Below are 24,249 nucleotides of genomic sequence, written 5' to 3'. Positions count from 1 at the left end.
GGGACACAAACATCCAGACTATCCCAGGGACTACAGTGGCCTCCTACCAAGATGGCACTCCCTAATCTTCATCGCTACCTGAAAGGGCCAATTCTGCCCATAGTGGGTACATAACAAGTGGAACAAGGGCTAGGAGAGACAGCAGTGTGGTGGTTGCGGATGCCCAGTAGCCCTCCCTGAGTCTTCCCAGGCTAAGAGATAGGTCCCCTTGATTCCCCTTGCAGCCTACCCATAATCCACCAAAGTACTCACCGTGCGTGTCGTCTGGTGTTCTGGTTTCTTCCTGTCTTCAAGCCCTTTGTGAGCAGACAGTGAGGCTCCCATTTCAGAAAGCCTAGGTCCCAGTACAGTGCCAGGTTCACAGCAGACATGCAAAATGATCACCGAATGGATAAATGTGTATTATTTAAATGATAACTTTTTTTTTTTTTTTGAGACAGAGTCTCATTATTGACCCTCGGTAGAGTGCTATGGCGTCACAGTTCACAGCAACTCAAACTCTTGGGCTTAAGCGATTTTCTTGCCTCAGCCACCCAAGTAGCTGGGACTACAGGTGCCTGCCACAATGTCTGGCTATTTTTTGGTTGTAGTTGTCATTGTTTGGCAGGCCCAGGCTGGATTCGAGCTTGCCAGCTCTGGTGTATGTGGCTGGCGCTCTAGCCACTGAGCTACAGGCGCCGAGCCTAAATGATAGCTTTTAAGTGAGACACCATCTCTACTAAAAATACAAAAATTAGCCGGGCATGGTGGCTCATGGCCGTAGTCCCAGCTACTCAGGAGGCAAGAGGATCACTTGAGCCCAAGTTTGAGGTTGCTGTGAGCTATGATGATGCCACAGCACTCTACCCAGGGTGATAGAGTAAGACTCTGTCTCCAAAAAAAAAAAAGAAAAAAAGAAGGTGGTGCCTGTGGCTCAAAGGAGTAGGGCGCCTGCCCCATATACCAGAGGTGGCAGGTTCAGGCCCAGCCCTGGTCAAAAACTGCAAAAAAAAAGATAGCTTTTATAATTGCAATGAAAAATATGAGGATTATTTCTCAAATAATCTGAAAGCTTTTTGTGGGTATCAGATTCACTTTTTAAGTAGCTAAATGGTTAAAGGAGTGATTTTTATTTCCCATTTTCTACACTCAGGTTTTGTTTGAAACTTTTAGAGTAGGGTGTGTTGACTTTATGGTCAGAAAAGAAATAAAAGTATTTGTTTTGTTGAAAATGGGAAATGGAGTTTTGGTGCTGAATGGGGAGAAAAATCATAATATGTGTCCTCACTCATTGCAATGCTCATAGCTGAGCCCCTGTGACAAAAGACAGATTAACAAGAGAAAAACATACAAATTTATTTAATAAGTTTTACATGTTTATAAGAGCCTTCAGAAATGAAAATCCAAAGAAATAGGAAGATCTGTGTATGTGTTTTGTTTTTTTGTTCTTTTGAGAAAACTAGCTACTCGGTCTGGCTAGTTTTTCTATTTTTGGTAGAGAAGGGGTCTCACTCTTGCTCAGGCTGATCTGGAACTCCTAAGCTCAGGGAATCCCCTGCCTCAGCCTGCTAGAGTGCTAGGATTACAGGTGTGAGCCACCGTGCCCAGCAGATCTGTGTTTTTGTTTTTTTTTTTTTGGAGACAGAGACACACTGTGTCACCCTCGGTAGGATGCCATGGCATCACAACTCACAGCAACCTCCAACTCTTGGGCTTAAGCGATTCTCCTGCCTCAGCCTCACAAGTAGCCAGGACTATAGGCACCTGCCACAATGCCCGGCTGTAGCTGTCATTGTTGTTTGGCAGGCCTGAGCTGGGTTGGAACCCGCCAGCTCTGGTGCACGTGGCCGGTGCCCTAGCTACTGAGCTGCAGGCGCCGAGCCAGATCTGTGTGTTTTTATCGATAGCCACACAGGAATGACTGGAGGACCAAAGGGTCTGATCTAATAGTAATCAACTCGGGAGAAGAATCTGTTCAGATTCTTCTTGGTGTCCTTGTCTGACATTCCTACCCGCCAGGTGTAGGGCAGGACACCTGTCATGGAAGGGGCTTCAGGGGAGGAGGCATGAGGGGACCTTTAGTTTCTATAGCCCGCCTTAGGAGGAAGGGAGTGGAACAAGGTTAGAGACCTTCTTACTTCTGTGGTTTTCTTCAGTTCACCCCATCAGTGCTTTAAACCAGTGCTGTCCAATGGAACCTTCTGTGATGGTAGAAATGTTCTGTCTGTGTTACCCAGGACAGCAGCCATCAGCCACATGTGGCTAATAAATGCTTGAAATGTGACTGGTACGACGGAAGAATTTTTTATTTTGTTAATTTTAATTTAAATTCCAATAGCCACATAAGACTGGCTTCTTCCAGTGTATTGAACAGTGCAAATGTAAGCAATCAGTTTATGCTAATGTATACAAACTCTTTTCCTACCAAATTGTGTATTCATCGTCTTTATACTTTTAAAAAGACAGTTTGGGGCCTGGCACAGTGGCTCACGCCTGTAATCCTAGCACTCTGGCAGGCTGAGGTGGGTAGATAGCTTGAGCTCGAGAGTTCAAGACCAGCCTGAGCAAAAGCGAGACCCCATCTCTACTAAAAATAGAGAAACTGAGGCAAAAAGATCACTTAAGCCCAAGAGTTTGAGGTTGCTGTGATGCCACAGCACTCTACCCAGGGGGACAGCTTGAGACTCTGTCTCAAAAAAAAAAATGAAAAATAAACATAAAAAATAAAAAGATAGCTTGTTGATTTTATGTTAAATTTTGCACATTTTCAATTTTCCCGCGTTATTTATACAGTATTTGTACTTTGTGGCTTGATACTTCCTGTATGCTGTCGACAAACTTAAAAAAAAAGAACTTCCAAATAATGTTCTAATCCTAACTAATTTCAGCGTGGCACGGTGGGGGAATAGGAAACCAACTCCTGAACAAGACGTTAGGCAGAAACAGGGATGATGAAGATGATGAAGATGATGAAGAGTTAATAAGTAAAAATAAAGGCTCAGATTGTTAATGTTAAGTAGAAAAGAAATCAGGATACAAAATTGTTTTGATAGTAGCTTCTCAAATGTTGAAAAAATACATATAGAAAAATGACTGGAAAGATTTATACTAAAATGTTAAGAGCATTGCCTTCGATGGTAAGAAATATAAGCTATGCCTACTCCCCTCTGTGCTACATTATGGTATTTTCCAAAACTCTATCATGAACAGAAATAATAATGATAGTGTCGTATTCTTTCTGTTTAATTTTCCTGCCCCTAGTTTCTTAGCATCTGTGCACGCTTTTCCTGGCAGATGTTTGCTTACCGTGACTTCCTCCAGAAGGGACTTTTAACTTTCACGTGACTAGTTTCATCTGAGTGACTCTGTTGAATTTCTCTTTCTTTTATTCATTTGATCCCCCTCTTGTCTCTTTGCTCAGCCACACTGGGATTATCATCTACTGAGGTACGTCGCAGTGAGGAGGCTGGGATTTGCATGCATACCGCTTTGGAAGATTTTCCTAGGTCCAGGGCTATCACTTTTTTAAAAAATGTATTTTCAAAGATCTTTTTTTTTCCTTTCCTTTCTGGTGGTGGCAATAGCATGTTTTACCTGGGCAAACTCCAAGGTTGGTATTTTAATGAGAGAGCAAAAGTACACCAGGCCTTAAATTCAGATGGTGCTATCTGGAATCTGGTACCTTTTAAAATTGGGTTCCCAGATAGGAATCTCCAGGGGATGTGAGATCTTGGATTTTGGTTCCCTAACTCCCCCCAACCCCCACCCCCGAAGATAACTATAATGGAGTAAACTTTGCCCTCTGCATGAGTGTGTCTGTGAGATGACTGGCTGGTCACTCACGGTGGCAGACATTTGCTCATTTAGAATGAAAGATGAGTGGCAACTGTGTTAAGGCTGGATTAAGAATTCAAATCCGCCATTGTAGCAAAGCTGCCGTAAATGACATGTAAGAAGTAAGTGTGGGTTTTGAGCCTTCCAATGGGGTTGGAATCACAACCATGTTTGCCTTCGACTGTGACTTTTCTGACCACCTGCCCCTCTGGCTGCCCACAGGATGAGGGCGAGGACCCCTGGTACCAAAAAGCGTGCAAGTGTGATTGCCAAGGAGGAGCCAATGCTCTGTGGTCTGCAAGCGCCACCTCCTTAGATTGTATACCAGGTGAGTGTCCCTGTGTCCCCTTTCCTTTGGGCGCCACATCAGAACAGTCCTTGGGAATGCCTAGTTCTCCTCCTTCTTCCAAACCAACTGAATTAACCCCCTGGATGCCGCGCTCTGAGCTTTCTTCAGTTGGCCTCTAAGCTTCAAATCTCACACTGGCGACTGCTCCCAAGGCCGCACTGAGGTTGCTGTTCAGAAACTGTCTTCTGGATCTCCACTTGGCCTGGCTGAGATGGTAAGGTGGATCCTAATGTTTAATGAAATTATGAATAGAACTGATTAAAAATAAATTAATGGTAGGCAGCATGGAGTTTTGAGAAGAGCATGGGCTTTACAGCCAGAAAGATGGGAAGTAGAATCCTGGCTGTGTCACTTCTGAACTCTGGGATTGCCACTGTGTTCTTTTTCTGTGCAATGGAGGTGATATCACTGTGCCTAGGTCCTCACTGCTCATCAACTACGTGCTTCTCCCACATGTCCCAGCCCCCTGACAATCTGGTGGTGCCATCTGAGCAGCTCCAGCCGAGGTGAGCAGGCCACTTTCAAAATGAGGTGTTTAAAAGCTTGGCACCTGGCTCTCTAGCTCTCCCTTTCCCTGCCCTGAAGCCATCTGTTGAGATAGTGGCTGCTCCTACAGCCTGGTCCCCAGGTGATCACATGGAGCAGATCCCCTGCCTACTCACTATAGATAAGTCACTTCTCTGAAAAAGAAACCTGTGTTATATGATGTGAAGCCTCTGAGATTTCCAGAATAGTTGGTTCTGCAGTGAACGTAGCCTGCTTTGACTGATAAATGCCTTCCTCTAAGACAGGGACCACAAACTTTATGAAGGAGCAGACGGCTTTGTGGACCAAACGGTCTGTCACAACTACTCAATTCTGCTCTTGTAGGTGGAAAGCAGCCAGAACACATATGTAAATGCACGAGCAGGCTGGATTCCAATCAGACTTTATGTCCAAAACAGGCAGTGAGCCAGATTTGGCCCAAGGGCCATAGTTTGTTGCCCCCTGCGCTAAGGAATGGTTATGAGGAATAAATCAGATGAGGCGTGAAAGCGTCTTGTGTTGTACCTAGCAAAGGGTTTGGTACAGGTCACTGCCTTCCTTCCTGCCTCCTAAGAGGTCCCGCTCTGAGGAGGGAGTGAGCAGACCCAACTTTCAGAGGCTGGGGCTGTGGCAGCAAATACTGTCTCTGTAATGCTTAATCCTCTCAGAGCCTATTTTGCATGAAACTGGCCTTGCTGCCCCCCTCTGGGGTTAAGGTAGCACAATGCAATCTCATGGACTTTACATAATCGCCTAATAATAGCTCAAGGACAGACAGGTTTGTGTGTCTGTGTGAGCCTGTTTTCATTATTTCAGGAAATTTGCATCAAAATAGCAAATTGCCGCATTGGCGGGGATAGAGTACAATGGCTTCTACTGCCTTGGTTTTCCTATTTACTAACAGGGTAGGCAGTTGTTTCTGAACTAAGTCTATTCTCCTGGGCAACAGCCGCGTCCCCGTCCTGGGGAAAGCAGTCAGCATCAGCTCAGGCAGCCATGTTGGCACGCTCTGCTCAGCCACTACTGAAGCAGCCTCCTTAGTAACCCACTGGTAATTCAGTTCCACTAACCATCTCATCATGTACCTATTGTGTGCCAGGCACTGTAAGAAGGCAGAAACGAAGGCATTGTCTCCACCTTGGAGAAATTTGCCATTTAGTGGAAACAAATTTTTTTTTCACTAGACACATGAGAAGTACTGGAATTCCATTCCAAGGAAGTTCTAAGAAGATATGGAAAAGAGATGATTTAAATGGATTGGCTTCGCTGGCACAATCACCTGTGACACCAGAAGGGCTGTGTGTTGGAGGGATGTGAAGTCGACCCCAGTCTCCCAAGTTGTGTCCCCTACACAATCACCATGAACTTCAAGTTCTAAAATTAGAGATTCCTTTCACTTAAGCGCCCCCTTCTCACTAGTTTTTTTGTTTTTGTCTTTTTTAACTGGGTAATTATTTTCAGAAAGGAAAAAAACACAACCTTGATGTTAAATGGTATATTTATTGGTGTTAATTGATTCTTCCATGAAACAGTGGATTCAGGGCAGCAGGACCAGCCACAAGTTTCCAGAAGTCACTTGCCCGTCAGTGCCTCAGATTGTCATGAATGATTCTGAGTCTTTCGGGTCCTTGAGATCTAGGGCTTCCATCAGAGCCTGCCGTAGGAGGGAAGACGACCCTAGAAGGCAGAGAAGGACAGGGGATCACTCTGCGCTGCCAAGAGGAGTCAGCAGGTGCTTGCACTCTGGCTATTGGTGCCTCACTCCGTGAGCAGAAGGCCAGGTGCATTACAGCCTCCTAATCGTCAGCTTAATGTTATTACAAATACTAAAAGCTTTGTCTTTTCTACCTTTGAGCTAAGATTACCTCAGCACCGTGAGAGCTGGAAATAGGGTAGGGAAGGTATCAAAAGTATTTAATGTAAGAAATCCAATGGTGGGCGGCGCCTGTGGCTCAGTGGGTAGGGCGCCGGCCCCATATACCGAGGGTGGCGGGTTCAAACCCGGCCCCGGCCAAACTGCAACCAAAAAATAGCCGGGCGTTGTGGTGGGCGCCTGTAGTCCCAGCTACTCGGGAGGCTGAGGCAAGAGAATCACTTAAGCCCAGGAGTTGGAGGTTGCTGTGAGCTGTGTGACGCCACGGCACTCTACCGAGGGCCATAAAGTGAGACTCTGTCTCTACAAAAAAAAAAAAAAAAAGAAATCCAATGGTTCGCTAATGCTTTACTTTGATTCTCGATTTTATATTCTATATTACATTTCCACTTATAATCTATTCTTCCGTAATTATTACTCTCTACATTTTATTCTATACTCTACTACTGTGTCATATATAGTCAAGGCTATGTCTGCATACTACTACTCATGTCTCCCTGGAATCTCTTCTCAATAACGTCCCTGGTCTCTTTAGGTTATCATTCTTTTCTTTTCTTTCTTTCTTTCTTTTTTTTTTTTAATTTTGAGACAGAGTTTCACTTTGCAACCCTTGGTAGAGTACTATGGCGTCATAGCTCACAGCAACCTCAGACTCTTGGGGTCATGAGATCCTCTTGTCTCAGCCTCCCAAGATGCTGGGACTACTGGCACCCACCACAAGGCCCAGCTATTTTTAGAGATGAGGTCTTGCTCTTGCTCAGGCTGGTCTCGAATTCTGAGCTCAGGCAATCTACCCGCCTGGGTGCCAGGATCACAGACGTGAGCCACTGTGCCCAGCCTAGGTTAGCATTCTTTACAAGTGTCTGGCCTTCACGCCTACAAACCCAGAAAGTATTGAATGAAGAATAAAGGCCAGTATGTTCAGTATATTAGGTTGGAGTAGCAGCACATTACTAATATACCTTCATCCATCCAATGATCAAATCATGGCTCAGAAGAGCCACTTGAGCCCCCAAAGATGCACATTTTTCCTTAAAAGTGAAGTGAATGTAGTGACAGCTTGACTAGCTACAACGAAGTTACATTGGGTGGAAAACTTGGGCAGGTCATATTTTCAATGTGTCTGATAAGAATCCCCTTAATTCGGTCCTAGCACTCTGGGAGGCCGAGGCGGGTAGATCCCTTGAGGTCAGCAGTTCCAGACCAGCCTGAGCATGAGTGAGGCCCTATTTCTACTAAAAATAGAAAAATTAGCCAGTCATAGTGGCAGGCCTGTAGTTCCAGCTACTCAGGAGGCTAATCAAGAGGAGTGCCTGAGCCCAAGAGTTTGAAGTTGCTGTGAGCTATGATGATGCCACAGCATTCTACCCAGGGTGACAGAGTAAGACACTGTCTCAAAAAAAAAAAAAAAAAGAATCTCCTCAATTCCTTCAACAACAATATTTATGTTGCTTTGTAGCTTACGCTCAATTCGCAGTTGCTTTTGGACTAGGCCAGAGAGAATGCTCGAGGCTGCAGTCAGCTTCCACTTCCTCCCTGAGTTTCTGCCGCCTGTTTCTAACATTTCCTCTACTTGTTCCCAGTACCCATCCAAGGTGGGGTGACAGTGTTTGTTTAATCCCTCCATTCATCCAACTACTCACTATCTAGAGAGTGCCTGGCATGTGTAGGCATTCTGGGCTGACAGGCAGTGGGGGAGACCAGGGGAGGAGAGAGAAGTGACAGGCCGCAGGTGCCCGGGGAACCTACCCAGGAATCTGGCCTGAAGGATGAGGAGCTTGAACAGGTGAAGGGGGAGGGGAGAGGACAGCCTGAAGAGAAGGTCCAGGCCATGTGCCACCTGAAGGGAGTTTAAGCAAGACCTTAGAAGGAGGAAGAGAGGGGAAAAGAGGAGTCAGGAAAAATCCCAGTAATTAGGGTGGTGCCTGTGGCTCAGAGGAGTAGGGCGCCGGCCCCATATGCTGGAGGTGGTGGGGTCAAACCCGGCCCCGGCCAAAAACTGCAAAAAAAAAAAAAAAAATCCCAGGAATTAACTGGAATACAGCCTACATCATGGTGCGCAGAGCAGGAGAAATGTCCCATTTCCTGTTTTCTGTATTAGACTAAATCCAGTTTGAGTGCCCCCTTGCTATGGCCGATAAGGAGTCTAAAGACAGGATTTTTGAAAGTCTTTTCTCTCCCCTTTGGACAAGGGGTAGCCAACCTTCTTTCCTCTCTGTTGCACACTGGAAGAAGAGTTGCCTTGGGCCACACATTAAATACACAAACGCTGACAAAAACTGAAGAGTTAAACAAAAGGTCCACGCATAATTTTCGTGATATTGGACACCACAGATAAGCAAAAACGCCTTTACAAAATCTGCATGTGTCCCATAGGCTGCAGGTTGGATACCCCCAGACTACACAAACCCCTTACAAGCTTACAAGGGCTGCCTGGGGCAGGGGCTGGGCTCAGGCCGGGTGGCAGGCTCCCTCTTTGGTGGCTATTCTTCTTCTAAGCCAAGATCTTTCCAAGTTTCCCAAGGGTGCTCAGAGCTCAGGCCCACCCCTGGTCCAGCCCCTTAGGGGAACCTACTACCTTAGCTGAGGTTGCCACCGCCTCTTCCTAGGATGATCAGCTAGCTCCCTAGTTCCTGTTGAGGGCTAGATCTTCCAAATCCATAAGCCTGAGGGATGGTGGCAACAAGGATTCTCTTCTCTCAGATCTCTCTTACACACACACACACACACACACACACACACACACACGGGCACACACAGGATCATGCCGTGTCTGTTCCTCTATTCTTGTTTAGGGCAAGGACAGCGTGCACCATCAGACACACAGAGCTGGCCTTATTGTCTGGAGGTGGGGGTTGATGGGGACAGGACAAAGTAAGATATGGGGTGTTGGATTTCCTCCCTATTGAGTCTTGGCCAGAAAAACATGGAAAACTCAAAAAGATACTGATGAAAGTCTCACAAATCCATTCCATCACACCAACATTACCTGCTGCTTTTTGGCCAGGCACTATGTTCTACAAACTCTACAGTCTCCAAATATCATTTCACTTAAGCTACGGCAATTTTACCAGAGAAGGTACTACTATTGTGCCCATTTCACAGATGAGGAAACTGAGACCCAGAGAGGTTAATCAGCTTGCCCACATTCATGCTGAGGGAGAGTGGGATGTGGTCCCGGGTCTCCCAGGTTGCAGGCAGGCCTCCTTCACCTTGGCTGCCCATTACAATCACTGCCGCTTTATCCCTCTGCCCAGGCCTCCACTCAGAAAATGACATCAGAATCTCAGGGGTGTGTGGCCCAAGCATCGGTGTGTCTACAGCTCCCCAGGGGATCCAGGGAGCAGCCAAGGCTGAGACACAGTGATCTATAGTCTCTGCTTTGTGCCCTGGGCCAAACTACTAGGTGTCCGGGTTGGGCAGCTGTGGAGCTGGTGGCATCACTGCCTGAAAGCCGGAGTGCCAGGGAGTAGGCTTGGAGGTTGGACCATGAAGGGCTCAGCTTGGGACATACAGGGTACAAAGCTCCTTTAGATCAGGCAGGTGGAAACATTTACTGGGAGAATGTTCAGGGGGCAGTGGGATGAGGCATTGGCTCCTAGACCCCAGCTGAAGCCACGGGGACAGTGAGATCATCACCCTCCTGGACACTAAGTACAATACCCATGTCTGGACAAATAGGTCTTCCGATCTCCCAGTGAACAACAGACTCTCCACTGCCTAGATAAGCCCTCACAGGCCTCCAAGGCCGTTGTCACTGGCCAGGTCCCCCTGAGGGTCTACAGTCCACTCTTAACCATTAGATGTGAGGGGAAAACAGTGAAAAAGAGAAAGAACAAAATGCCAAGAATCAGGTGACCGGGAGAGGTGGTGATGTTATTTCCTTTCCCTCTGCCGCCTCTCTCAGAGCTGGTGGCCCTGAGCAAAATGAAAAAAAAAGGCGGGTGGGAGATTTGGTCATCAAATACATCAAATACTCAAGGTGGAGGGACAGTCATAGTTAGAATTTTACAGTCTAAAGGTTAAGTGACAGCCCAACTGCAGCCCTGCTTCCTTGTGACGGGCCTTGTACCTCCTACATAGGGGCTTGGGCTTGTCTTCCAGGCTGGAGGGGAGATGGGGGATGGAGGAGCCCATGGGCACTGGGCTTTCCAAATCCACCAGCCAATAAAATGCCTTCCCTGACAGCCCCAGGTTTCCAAAGTGCACTGGAAAGTGTGCTTGTTAAAAATGTGGGTGCAGTGGGGTGGACTCGAGACGGCATTCTTAATAAGCTTCCCTGATGATTTGGCCACCCAAGGCAAGATTGAGTGGGCCACAAAGCACTCCTTTCTCCCAGGAACTGGCATTATTTCAACACTCTCAAAGTCTTGGGTACTTGAACTACAAATGCAGGGCTTCACTTCAGCCCCATGGAGCTGCACATACTGGTGGGAGTTGGGCCTATTCCTTTGGTGCATTAGGACAGAAAGGAAATTACACCCCCCTAGCCAGGCCAGAGGTCTGAAGCTGTCCTGTTTCAGCCTCTGGGGACAGGGCATGACCATCTCAACAGGCGTTCTAGAGCCTCAGGATGGCGGTCAAGCTTTGCATGCTTCATTCAACTTCACTGCCTTTTGAAAAATTGTCCAGAAGACCACTAGTTTTACTGTTGCAGGTGATGATGCTCCAGCTCTCTAACCTCTCTAACCTGGACTCAAATTTACACGTGGAGAAAATAATTTGATTTGCCTGAATTGGAGTTTATCGTTCACAATCAGAAAACAAGGATAATGAATTTACATCAGCTTATCATTTGTTTTCTATAGACATTCAGTTAGGAACTGGGTTTAGTTACAAGAAACCCCCTGATGAGTAGCTTATTGAATTAGGAGTAAAGTGTCAACTCACATGGTAAAAAGGCCAGGGGTAGGAAGTTGCTTAAGGATATCAGGGCTGAAGTCTATGGGGTTCTGTTGGCCTTATTCCCATAGCAATATGGCTACTGTTGCACCAGCCATCAGGTCTTTCTTCAGTCTAGGCAACAGGTTGAAAGGATAAGCGAAACCTGACCAGGAATCTCCAGCAGACATCAACAGCAAGGGAGGCTGGGAAGTTTTGTTTTAGCTGGCCACATTGCTACCTCCAATTAAATTACGGTTCTTTAGTCAAAAAAGGAGAGAACGAATACTGAGTTGGCCATTGGCAGTCCCTGACCTGGTAACCAAGACTAGAATAGGCAGGAGACAATTAACATATAAGAACCACCTTCACCTATTCCCAATCTGAAAAACCAGTTCCTTTCAGCCTTTCTTTATTCAACAGCCCCTCAGGCAGATTTCACCCCTCTTTTTCCCATTAGACTGGTGATAAAGCTGCAATTTACAAGTGGGAAGTCAGTCTCTCTTCTTGCCTCTCACCATTGTTTTTTGTTTCTATAATTGGCACCCTGAGTCATCATCATGCAGGATGGCTAAACCTGTGCTAATAAGGGAAATGAAGATGGGCCCCGGCATTTACATATGCACCTCTTGGTGTTTAGATCCCTAAGGTGAAGGAGGTGAAGTATTTCTCAAGCCCCACCCATAGAATCACTTCCCTTTTCCCCCAGTGTTGTGTGTCTGGCAATCCTTTTATTTCACTCTTCACTCTCTTCCCCCCAGCCCCAGCAGTGGACAGTTGAAGCCCCAGCTCTACCCTTTGTGAACTACGCTGACAAGCACAACATTCTGTCTCCAAAGCACAAACAAGATGGGGTTTTTGTTCTTTCAGTCACCTTGTGTCTGTTGAGTATCGAGATATGAGCGTCTGAATGTGCATTGTTTTTCCTTTCCCAGAATGCCCATATCACAAGCCCCTGGGTTTTGAGTCCGGGGAGGTCATGCCAGACCAGATCACCTGCTCCAACCCCGAGCAGTACGTGGGCTGGTACTCCTCGTGGACTGCAAACAAGGCCCGGCTCAACAGTCAAGGCTTTGGGTAAGCAGGGCAGGTGGCCCAGAGGGTTTTTTTTCATGTGCTTTGAAAAAATAGGTCTAATAAATGAACAACACAGAATGCTCTTATTCACCCAACAAATAGTGATGGTGCCTTCCAAGTGCGCAGGACTATGGATACAGCAGGGGATAAAATGGGTGAGGTCCTTGCCTGCAGGAAGTACACCGTTTAGAAGAGGAGACGAGACTATATAAGCACATCACACAACTGGTCATTCAGCAAGTGAGATGAGTGCGTGGGGAAGATGAAGCCAGACCTCGTCCATTCGACGTGCCGGGGGGCGGGGGGCTTTCTAAGGAAAAGATATTTGACCTGAGACTTGAAGTTGAGCAGGTGAGGGAAGGGAGGAGGCATAGGGTACATTGCATGCAAAGGCCCTGAGTTGGGATGATAACTCCAGGGTGTGGATGCAGAACGTAAAGGCCAACGAGGCTGGAGCACAGGTGAGACAAGGTGGACAGGTAGGCAGAAGTCAGATGGTGCAGGACCTTACACATCATGTTAGTGACTATGTTCCCATTAGCCCTTTTTTTAGGGAAAATGGGAGGCCCTGGCCATGTATTAGCATACAGGTTTGTGCTGCTGCAACAAGGAGCCCCAAAGTACAAGGCTGGACAATTAAGTTCATGAACTTGTCTTAGAAAAAGTACTACACACCTCATTGGTGAATATCACTACAGTCACCTTCAAGGTACTCCCCTCGGGAAGCAGCACCTAGTCCACCCTTCAAAGCAATTTCAGAACTTTTTCTCTGGAATGGCCATGAGAATTGATGTTGTATGGGGCCTGACAATTAAGTTTGCAAACTCATCCTAGAAAAAGTGCCACATACCTCATTGCTGAATATCTCTATAGTTGCCTTCGAAGTACACCCCTTGGGAAGCTGTGCACCAATGCCAGTACCTACTTCACCTTTCAAAGTGCTCTCCTTGACCATCTGGTGACTGTGGTGATATTCAGCAAAGAGGTATGTAGCACTTTTCTAGGATGAATTGGTGAACTTAATTGTCCAACCTTGTACAATGACTTAAACAATATAGAATTGTATTTCTTGCTCACCTGAAAGTTTCATTATGCAGTCTAGGGTTGCTATGGCAGCTTAATAGCTCTAGCTCCCACCATCACATCCACATTCTGGTCAGTGAGAGCAGAGGGCACATGCTTTGCCTTTAAGGGTAAAAACATATGGTATTGGCCATTTCTGCCCACATCCTATTGACCAGACTTGGGTCAGATGGGCCCACCTAACTGCAAGGGAGACTGTTAAATGTCATCCTAGCTGGATGGCCATCTGCCCAGATTAAACCCAGAGGTTCTATTTCTAAAGGAAGATGGAAAGAGACCACTAGGAGACCATTAGCAGACTTTGCTGGTAAAGGTTTTAAGTCGAGGGGTATTACAAGCAGATTTGTGTTTTAAGAAAAGTTCTCTGGTTCCTGAGGGGGTGAGCTAGTTAGTGGGGACAAGAGCACTCCAGGGTGACTGATTATGTGGGGTGTGGCAAGAATGGAGGGGGATGGGGTCTGGAAAGAAGTAGAGGCACTTGAAGGACACTTGGAGACGGAGGCAATAGACGCAGTGGGTGCTGGTGGGGTGGGTAGGAGGGCACAGGACGGCTCTCGGGTGGCTGTGTGGCGCTTAGGAGGGTATGGCGGCTCTCACAGAGAGGAAGCCTGAGGTGGGTGCAATTAGGAGTTCACTTTGGGACACACTCAGCTGACATGCGTGAGACATCCAGGAGAACTTTTCTGGCCAAAAAAAAAAAATTTTTTTTTAAATAGTCTCACCCTGTGGCCCCTGGGTAGAGTGCCAGGCACCCTCATAGCTCACAGCAACCTCCAACTCCTGGGCTCAAGCGATTCTCTTGCCTCAGCCTCCTGAGTAGCTGAGACTACAGGTGCCCACCACTACACTTGGCTAAGTTTTCCTATTTTTTTTAGAGATGGGGGGGGTCTCACTCTTGCTCAGACTGGTCTTGAACTCCTGAGGTCAAGGGACCCACCCATGTCAGCCTCCTAGAGTGTTAGGATTACAGGTGTGAACCACCACACCCAGCCACAATTGACTCTTGATTTTAAATTTAGAAAAGACCTGGGATAGAAGTAAAAAGTCAGGAACCACCCAAGAAGCAAGTCTGGAAAGAAAAGAGAAGGCAGGCAAGGGCTAAGTCCTGAGAAGCTACTGAATAGGCACTAAAAGGAAAGGGGGAGGGAAACTACCATAGGTCTCTGCAGTTCAGGAGGGATACAGCTGACAAACCAATTCGTGGCTTCAGCAGTTATTTGGCTCCCTGCCCGTCAAAGCCCCTCCAGATCCAGGCGGGTCCGTGCTCTGCATGGAGCAGACAGACGCTGGGTGCCAGGGATGGCAGCATCCCAGGGGTCGCCGACGGGTGGAGAGAGTGAAATGGTGAGAGGATCAGGCAGACTTACGCAAAGGGCGGGAGCAACAGCCACGCACTCACGTTTTGAGACATGTTCGACTGCACCCAAAGGTGGTTTCAGCTACACTGGAAGCCATCTTTTGACAAATGAGTTGAATCTGGCAATTTTTCTTGAGAGGTGGAGGTGCAGGCAGACACAGAATGTGATCCAAGTATAAGGGGCTTGGCACTTCTCAGAGACTAGTCTCTGGTGCTTCTGAGACTGCAGCCCAGACTCCCTGAACTTGGTGGGGTGCTCTTTGGGGACTGGAACCCCCCAAAAGCGAGCAGTGGCCGGCTCAGGGCAGCATTCTCTGGGGAAGGCTCCCTCTGATTTGGTGTGTTCCTGCAGGTGCGCTTGGCTCTCCAAGTTTCAGGATAGCAGCCAGTGGTTACAGATAGATTTAAAGGAGATCAAAGTGATTTCGGGGATACTTACTCAGGGGCGCTGTGACATTGACGAATGGATGACCAAGTACAGCGTGCAGTACAGGACTGATGAGCGCCTCAACTGGATTTACTATAAGGACCAGACTGGAAACAATCGGGTAAGTTGGGCTTGCCCCAAACCACCTTCGGCTGATACCCTCAGACTCCCCTCCTGTCCCTGTGCTCAGAGCACTGACCCCACAGCACACTGGGTCACCCTTACTGCTTCACCACACTGCTCTCATTCCTTGTGGCAGCCTTCATGCCCAGAAGAGTTTGCAAATAAGTGCCACTCCTTGGTGCAAAAGAAATATTTGTCTGAGTTCTCATATTACTGTGTAGTTGCTCGAATACTCAAGATTGGCCAGTTGGACTATTCCAGACTCACTGGCTCATTGAAGTCTCTTTGCTTCATGGGTCTGGCTTGATCTGTTACTGATGCAGGTAGATAACCATCCTCTAGGGCTTCTTATTATTGAGACCAACTTCTGGGACACTTCTGACAACCTGGCAAGTTGTCATAGACATTGAACTATGTAAATTGTTAAAAGGACTTCAGGGCAAACACAGAGACTACCTGAACTTTTAGGCAATTCTATATCCTGAGGACTGGGACTGAAGTATCTTCACCATAAATTCCTCACTTTCTGCAATGAGTAGAAATGAATTTAAAGCTCACAAGCTGTTTGGAAATGTTAACTGTTCTTTTGCCTAACAGTAAGAAATTTTGTAGGCCAATTTTGACATTTAATCAAGTTAAGTGGACATGTGCGGCTAAGAATCAGAAGACTTTGCAGTCTGATGACTATTTGTACAGCGAGACATGTATGGGCTGAGGTTTCAAGGAGTTTGAACACAATAGGAAAAATCATCTTGATACTTGGGCATCTAACTTTTTCCTTATTAGTTGGCTTCTCCAAAAGATAATTAGAATTTTTTCAAGCCCTGTGTTTCTGAAGGCCTTGTTGGTCCTTTGCCAAGAGGCACTCCACTTGGGCACTTGAGCGATCTGGCGCAGCCTGTTCCATCCTCCCCTCTTCACCTGGACCCTCACTTGAATAGGCTCAATGAATGACAAACAGAGAGGGCAGTGTATGGCGTTGCTACTGGAAAGAAAGGCAGATGAGGCCCTTTCTGTTTTGTGGATGGATGAAGCCAAATGTGGCAGCCATGTATTTTCAGGAGATAATTCTAGAAGAAAATGAAACTTTCCAGTGTCACTGGGAAGAGCATTATGATTCTGGAAAGAGCGCAAAGAATGATTTCTTTGGAAAAAGTGCTCAAACATCCACTGCACCTTTTAATGTTATATCCTTAAAAACATGAAGGAAACTTTTTTCTCTACTCTGGCACCACCTTCCTCTTTCCAGAATCTTCCCTCTAGTTTTTACATTTTGGTTTCAAAAAGTTTGTTTTTTTTCCCAAGTCTAAAAGGTATTTTTCACTTGTATTAAAGTAGGGACACACATTTAAGCTTTGGCTCACAGCTTTAGAACGAGGACTGCATTTTTACTTGAGCCCCACTTTGTCTACCTTTGGAACATGGGAACATTCCTCTTGTGTGATATGGGTTTTTTCTGAATTTATCAAAATGCAAAGGATAAAAACACAAAATCGGTGGTGAATCGAGAAGCACTTCCATGAGTGCCATCCAATGGAACCTTCTGTGGTAATGGTAATGTCATCATCTTTGCTAATATGGAGGCCACTGATCATACAAAGCTATTGAAATAGGACTAATGTGACCTAAGAACTGCCTTTTTTAAAATCTAAATAGATACGTTGGTTAGTGACTACCACTTTGGATGATGCACTTCCACATGTCCGCATATAGTGACAGAGAGATAACCCAGGCATGTGGGTGCTGATGATCAGTCAACGGCAGATTTTGGGGGTCATCTGCAAATTCTCTCCACTTTAATCACTTTCTTAGATTTTACATGTTAAAAGCTGGGGCTCCAGGCAGAAATCGTTTTTCTGTTTCTCTTCCTTGATGTGCTGGTGATAGGATTTCTGTCTCTCTTTAGGTCTTCTATGGAAACTCGGATCGAACTTCCACAGTCCAGAACCTGCTGAGGCCACCTATCATCTCCCGCTTCATCCGCCTGATCCCACTGGGCTGGCATGTCCGCATTGCCATCCGGATGGAGCTGCTGGAGTGTGTCAGCAAGTGTGCCTGACACCTGCCTCAGCTTGGTGCCTGCCTGTGGGTGGTGGGCACAGAGTGGGCCTGTGGGGGGGATCCTTGACATCCCACTGGGACAAATGGGGCAGGCTTTTACAAAGCACTTTTAAATGCAGAGCTGGGTAGAAATTTTCATTTTTTAAAAAAGATACAGTTTCCAATTTTAATGAAAGAAAAATAAAAACGAACTTATTCCCCACTCACGGCCAGAGAAACAAAGAACAAAGAAAATGTCCCTAAAAATGATTTTCTCATAAAAGCCTAAGGAGCAAGGGTAATTTGCTGCTCTTGGGTTTTTTTTGGTCTCAGTGACACTGTGAAAGGTACGGTCCCAGGGGGAACACAAAGGAGCCCTGGTAATTTGAAAAGTCTTTTGCTTTACCACATTCAAGACGGGAACACATGGTTTCATAAAGCCTGGCTTTGAATGCAGAAGGGGAGCAGCCTTCATTCACTCATGGCCAAAGAGGCCTTTAGAGCACCATGTAGGCAGCTGAAGATTTCAAGGGTGACCGGGTGGCAGAGATGAATGCAGTGAGTGGGAACCTGGGGCATGTCACACCATAGTCCTGGTCTCCTGCCAGATGCCCAAACACCCAAGGGAGGAAAGGCTCCCTGTTCCGAATTTCACTCCTATGAATGCAGGGATTGGGGAGGGGCCAGAGCTCTCATTACACACAGCTCCATCTGTGACCCATTCAGGCTAATCCCTGAGTCTGTAGTCACTATATGGGTAAGTACATGGGACAGGCTACATGTACAAGTAGCCACGTTTCCTCATATGTAGGAACTCCAAATGACGAACATACACCAGAACTTCCCTTTATCTCAGGCTACCACTTTTCTATAAACTTAACATTTATAAATATCTGGACCAACCACTGGCCACTTAGAGGAGGCCCATTAGCTGCCTACATGCTTTATAGGAAGTGGTCAGGACTCAAGCCATAAAAAAGGACCACGTGGCTTTCTCCTGGAGGCCTTGTACCTTTCCCCACACAAACACACCTGCTCCTATCACAGCTCTTTGGGGAGAAATTGGCCTTAGCCTGCCCTACCCTTCCTGGAGAAGGCTCATTTAGCAGGGAGGTTAGGAGGATGGCAGCTTAAGTCTCATCTGTTATTTAGCTCAGCCTGAGTTTTCAGGCCCTTCTCTGGGAGAGACTATTTCCATGGGGTTAGGGGGCAAAAGAGTTGCTGACAGGAAGTGGAATCAGAGGGTAAGGACCCTCCAAAGAGACTGGGAAGTCCAAAGACTGTCCTGACCAGGGACACGGTGCAGCCTTTGCTAGGAGCTCATTTCTCTGAGTTACTTTCCATTTTCAAATGAAAGGCAAATGAACGAACACATGCTAACAGGATCCTAGACGTCACATTTATCTTCTCTGTGAATGGGTGGCCTCCTAAAAGCCCCAAATCTCCTCCCTAGTGTTCTGAGGGTCAGAATAACTTTATATTCAACCCACCGTCTTTCTAATCCCCTTGCTGAATGCTCACACCTGGAAAAACACTTTTCCCTGCCTAATCTTCTCTCAAATGGAAACATCACTTTGGAGTGTGGGGAGGGACCTATCCCTGTTCTTAGGACAGATGGATAAATCTATTTTGGACAGAATGCCTGAACGGAAGCCCTTACTTGGAGAACTGAATTAACCTGTATTACTACAGGAACTGTTAGATAAAATGGCAATGGCCTAAAAGTTAAGGACTTCGACCCCGGCACATCACACACACAAAGCAAGAGCAGAGTAGAATTCAGGATAAAAGGAAAGAAGGAAACCGTGTAAAGCAGGGATAAAGGTTCTCCATGTAATTGTTCATGTTGGAAACTTTTGTCTTATAACAGCTTTATTGAGACAAAGTTCACATATCATACAATTTTTGCCCATTTAAAGTGTACAATTCAATGACTTTTGGTATATTCCAAGTTGTGTAACCATTATCACAATTGATTTTAGAACATTTTCATCACCCCAAAGAGAAACCCTGCACCCATTAGCCATCACCCCCAACTCACCTGCCCATCCAGCTCTAGGCAACCACTTAATCTGTGTCCATAGATTTGCCCATTCTGTACATTTCATATAAAAGGAATCTCATATATGCGGTATTTTGTGACTGGTTTCTTTCACTTAGCAGTGTTTTTAGAGTTCATCCATGTTGTAGTATGTCAGTACTTCAGTCTTCATTTTTACTGTGGAGTATCATTCCATTGTGTGGATATACCATTATCTATTCATCCATAATTGGACATTTGAGTTGTGTCCAGTTTTGGCTATTATGAATGCTGCTATGAACATTTGTAAGTTTTTATGTGAATGTATATTTTCATTTATTGTGGGTAAACACCTAGGAGTGGAATTGCTGGGTCACATGGTAACTCTTTAACCTTTTGAGGAACTGCTTTCTCGAGTGGTCGCACCATTTTACAGTCCCCTCAGCAACCTATCAGGGTTCCAGTTGTTCTACATCTTCACCAGTACTTATGTCTTTGATTATAGCCATCCTAGTATGTGTGAAGTCGTATCTCATTGTCCACATAGTTTCTTCATTCCCTAATGATTACTGATGTTGAGCATCTTTTCATGTGTTCACCAGCCATTTGTACATCTTCTTTGGAGAAATGCCTATTCAGATCTTTTGCCCAAATTAAAACCGGCTTACAACTTACTAGGTTGCAAGAGTTCTTTGTCTAGCCTATTTATAATGGATATCATTCCCTTAAGATTTGCAAATATTTCCTCCCATTCTGTGTGTGTTTTCCTCTCTTGGAGTCCTCTGAAGTACAAAATTTTAATTTTTTTTTTTTTTGAGACAGGGTCTCAAGCTGTTGCCCTGGGTAGAGTGCCATGGCAGCATACATAGCTCACAGTAACCTCCAACTCTTGGGCTTGAGCATTCCTTTTGCCTCAGTTTTTCTATTTTTAGTAGAGACGGGGTCTTGCTCTGACTCAGGCTGGTCTCAAACTTGTGAGCTCAAGCTATCCACCTGTCTTGGTCTCTCCGAGTGCTACGATTACATGTGTGAGCCACCACACCCGGCCCAAAATTTAAAAAGTTCTGATGAAGCCCAATTTATTTTTCTCTTTGGTTGGTTGTGCTTTTGGTGTCCTATCTGAGAAACCATTGCCAAATCCAAGATTTGCCCCTATGTTTTACCCAAAGAGTTTTATAGTTCTATCTCTTACGTTTAGATCTTTGATTAATTTTGAGTTGATTTTTATATATGGTATGAGGTAGGGGTCCAACTTCATTCTTTTGCATGTGGGATATCCAGCTATCCCACCACCATTTGTTGAAGAGACTATTCTTTCCCCATTGAATGGTCTTGGAGCCCTTGTCAAAATCAATTGATCATAAATGTGAGAATTTATTCCTTGACTCACAATTCTATTACCTGTATTCATTACTGTAGCTTTATAATTAAGTTTTGAAATTAGGATGTGCGAGTCCTTCAACTTTGCTCTTCTTCAAGATTGATTGGGCTATTCTGAGTTCCTTGAATTTCCATATGAATTTCATGACCAACTTGTCAATTTCTGCAAAGCAGCCAGCTGGGATTTCACATAAGAAATTGCTCAGTACTTCAGAATTTAATAAACTGAGATCCATAAAACATTTATCTGTCGTAAATTTGCTTACAATAGCATATTAATTATTTACTTCAATTTGTGACAATGTGTAAAAATAAAAAATTATATTGAGGAGGGAAATTGGAAGTCAAACAGAATCTTGCCATTAAACACATTCAGTATCATTTCTTTTGTGGGGGAAACTTTTGATTAAAAAATATGTATAATGTAGCAAAAACTCACTCTTACCTTATTTTAACATGTTTACTTTTATTTTTAGAAATGCTAGAGTATGGTCTACACTTGGAGATTTTTTTTAAATTGTGGTAAAATATACACAACATTTTGCAGATTTTTAAATAATTAAATGAAATGTTATAAACAAAGAAGTAGCATTAAGCATTGCCAGTATCAAGGGAAAAAACAGAGTTGATTCTGGTACTCAGTGTGGGAAGAGGTTACTTGGACAAAGCAAAGGTATTTCAAAATAGAAGTACTGCTATGAATCTATTCTCAGAGCCCAGCAGTTTGCACCCATAAGGTGAACCTTTGAACAGATGTTGACAGAAGCCCATCTTTTTGTTCACTTGGAGCTTGATTGCTGAGGCCTGCTAACAAACAGCTTACAACGGCTATTGCTTCCCCTGTGATCCCAAGAGCAGCTCCAAGCTGGGCTATTCTTAACCCCAACCACTTTACAGGGCTGATATTAAAAATCAAATAGGAAATATGCATCTAAAGTGCTTTGTAGGCACTCAGTGTGCTCTCTATAACTGGCACTCAAGATTCAGTGACATTCCTTCTCAACTTCCTGGAGCCGCCAACTGGGGCACAATTAATAGCAGTAATGTTATAAGAGCTAATATTTGTTAAGACTTTATCAAGTGCTTTGCAGGTTATCACCTCATTAGATCCTCACAACAACCCTCTGAGGTAGATACTATGATTAGCTTCATTTAAAGATAAGGAAACTGAGGCATAGAGAAGTACCTTGCCTCAAGTCACATGAGATACAGAGGAGGGAGCACAGGCTCCACTCAGGCAGTCTAACTCTAGGGTCTCTGAACCTCCAGTGACTTGTTTCAGTAAAATGTTCTATTCTCTAATCAATTATTAACTCTTGGGAAATGGGATGGAAAGTAGTACACAAATTGGTGTGCCCTTTTTTTTATTATTTATTTTTGAGACAGAGTTTTTTTTTTTTTTTGTAGAGACAGAGTCTCACTTTATGGCCCTCGGTAGAGTGCCGTGGCCTCGCACAGCTCACAGCAACCTCCAACTCCTGGGCTTAAGCGATTCTCTTGCCTCAGCCTCCCGAGTAGCTGGGACTACAGGCGCCCGCCACAACGCCCGGCTATTTTTTGGTTGCACTTTGGCCGGGGCTGGGTTTGAACCCGCCACCCTCGGTATATGGGGCCGGCGCCTTACCGACTGAGCCACAGGCGCCGCCCTTGAGACAGAGTCTTACCCTGCGGTTCAGGCTAGAGTGCCATGGCATCAGCCTTGCTTGCAGCAACCTCAAATTCCTGGGTTCAAGCGATCCACCTGCAACAGCCTCCCAAGTAGCTTAGACTACAGGCACCCACCACTACACCCATCTGATCTTTCTATTTTTAGTAGAGATGGGGTCTTGGTCTTGATCAGGCTGGTCTTGAATTCCTGAGCAAAAAAGATCTGCCCACTTTGGCCTCCCAGAGTGCTAGGATCACAGGCATGAGCCACTGTGTCTTGCCTATTGTGAGCTTTTAGAAAAGCATATGTTTTACACTGTGAGGGCGCATCATTACCTGCTCCATTAATACACTTATTCCATCAATATAGATAGCTTTTTCTAAGTCTGTTACCCTCTTCCTTCACTTCACAAAGTTGTTTTTATTTCTGTGCCTAGAGTCCCTTCAGGCAAACTTTTATCATACTCTGTGTTAGAAACTGTTTTTGAAAATCTGAACTTTGGAGTTACTTGAACTAAACCTGAATTACTGAAGAGAAAATAGTATCTGAATGGGACCACTCCATGTCAGTTTCATGGAGATGCAATGACTTTTAAGGGTACAGGCTTAAGGTGAACATATTTGGCTTCAAATCCTAGTCTTGGCACTTCCAAACTGGGTGACCTTGGACAAATCTACATGAAGTACATAAACTGGTTTCCTCATCTATAAAAAGAAGATAGTAACAGTACCTGCTTCAATGAGTTGCTGTGAAAAACAAATGTGATGATAAAAGTAAAACACCTGGCATTGTGCCTGACCACAGTTAAGTGCTATGAACATAAAAACACTATGTAAGCCCCAGATACTTTGATTCAGTCTCGATAAAAGTATAGTTGAAGTCACAGGCCACAAATTTCCATGCCACTTAAGGAGATACTCAGAATGAAGAATTGGTTGACACAGTATTATTAAGAATGCAAAGCACTGAGTTTTAGTTCCTACCCTTTGTTTAGAAAGAAACTGGAGAATATTTTATATATATTACATAAATTTAAGTTCTTTCCCGCCAGTTGAGAATTTATTTACTCAATTGGTCTTCTTATCCTAAATGACAAAATTGAGGGCCTAAAACAGGGGTCAGTAAACTACGTCCTGTTTTTGTAAATGGAGATTTATCAGACCACAGCCACACTCACTCCTTTACATATTATCTATGCCACTTTTGCAATACAACAAACAGCAGAGTTCAGCAGTGGTGACAGGGACCCTATGGCGCCCAGAACCCTCAGTATTTACCATCTTGTCCTTTACAGAAAAACGTTTGCTGGCCCCTGCTTTAGAACAAAAAACCCTTATTAAGCTGTCCACCTTTGCTTTCTCCACAGCACCTAGCACGAGGCTGGCATCTCTTCCCGTGCTCCTCAAACCACCATGTGAGCATCTAGTAATGTGCCAAGGTGACAAGAGTCAAGTACAAAAGAAACCAAAGTTTTCAAAATCTATAAGGGGCAAAAAGCTTTATAAATAGAAAAACACATTATCAACATCATTAAGTTATAGAATTTGTCTTGCTTTACATGAACGTCCCTTAAGCTGATTACAACTTCAAAGGCCCATTATCCCTCATTTGAATTCCAACATATTCTTTCTTCCAAAGAAGAAACTAAAATGG

General features: G+C 45.1%; 1 protein-coding gene across 1 annotated transcript in view; it reads left to right on the top strand.

The window, feature by feature from the left end:
• Positions 1 to 17,889, top strand: part of RS1 (retinoschisin 1) — a 29,960-nt gene extending 12,071 nt beyond the window's left edge. Inside the window, exons 2-5 of the mRNA XM_053578964.1 lie at positions 4,036 to 4,141; positions 12,377 to 12,518; positions 15,311 to 15,506; positions 17,415 to 17,889. Of these exons, the coding sequence (XP_053434939.1) occupies positions 4,036 to 4,141; positions 12,377 to 12,518; positions 15,311 to 15,506; positions 17,415 to 17,567 (597 nt within the window). The 3' untranslated portion in view covers positions 17,568 to 17,889. The remainder of the gene's footprint in view (positions 1 to 4,035; positions 4,142 to 12,376; positions 12,519 to 15,310; positions 15,507 to 17,414) is intronic.
• The last annotated feature ends 6,360 nt before the right edge of the window (positions 17,890 to 24,249 follow it).

The sequence above is a fragment of the Nycticebus coucang genome, chromosome X (genome assembly GCF_027406575.1).
Source record: "Nycticebus coucang isolate mNycCou1 chromosome X, mNycCou1.pri, whole genome shotgun sequence".
NCBI lineage: Eukaryota > Metazoa > Chordata > Mammalia > Primates > Lorisidae > Nycticebus > Nycticebus coucang.
Note: the sequence above shows the minus strand (reverse complement) of the source record. Positions and strands in the feature narration are given on the sequence as shown.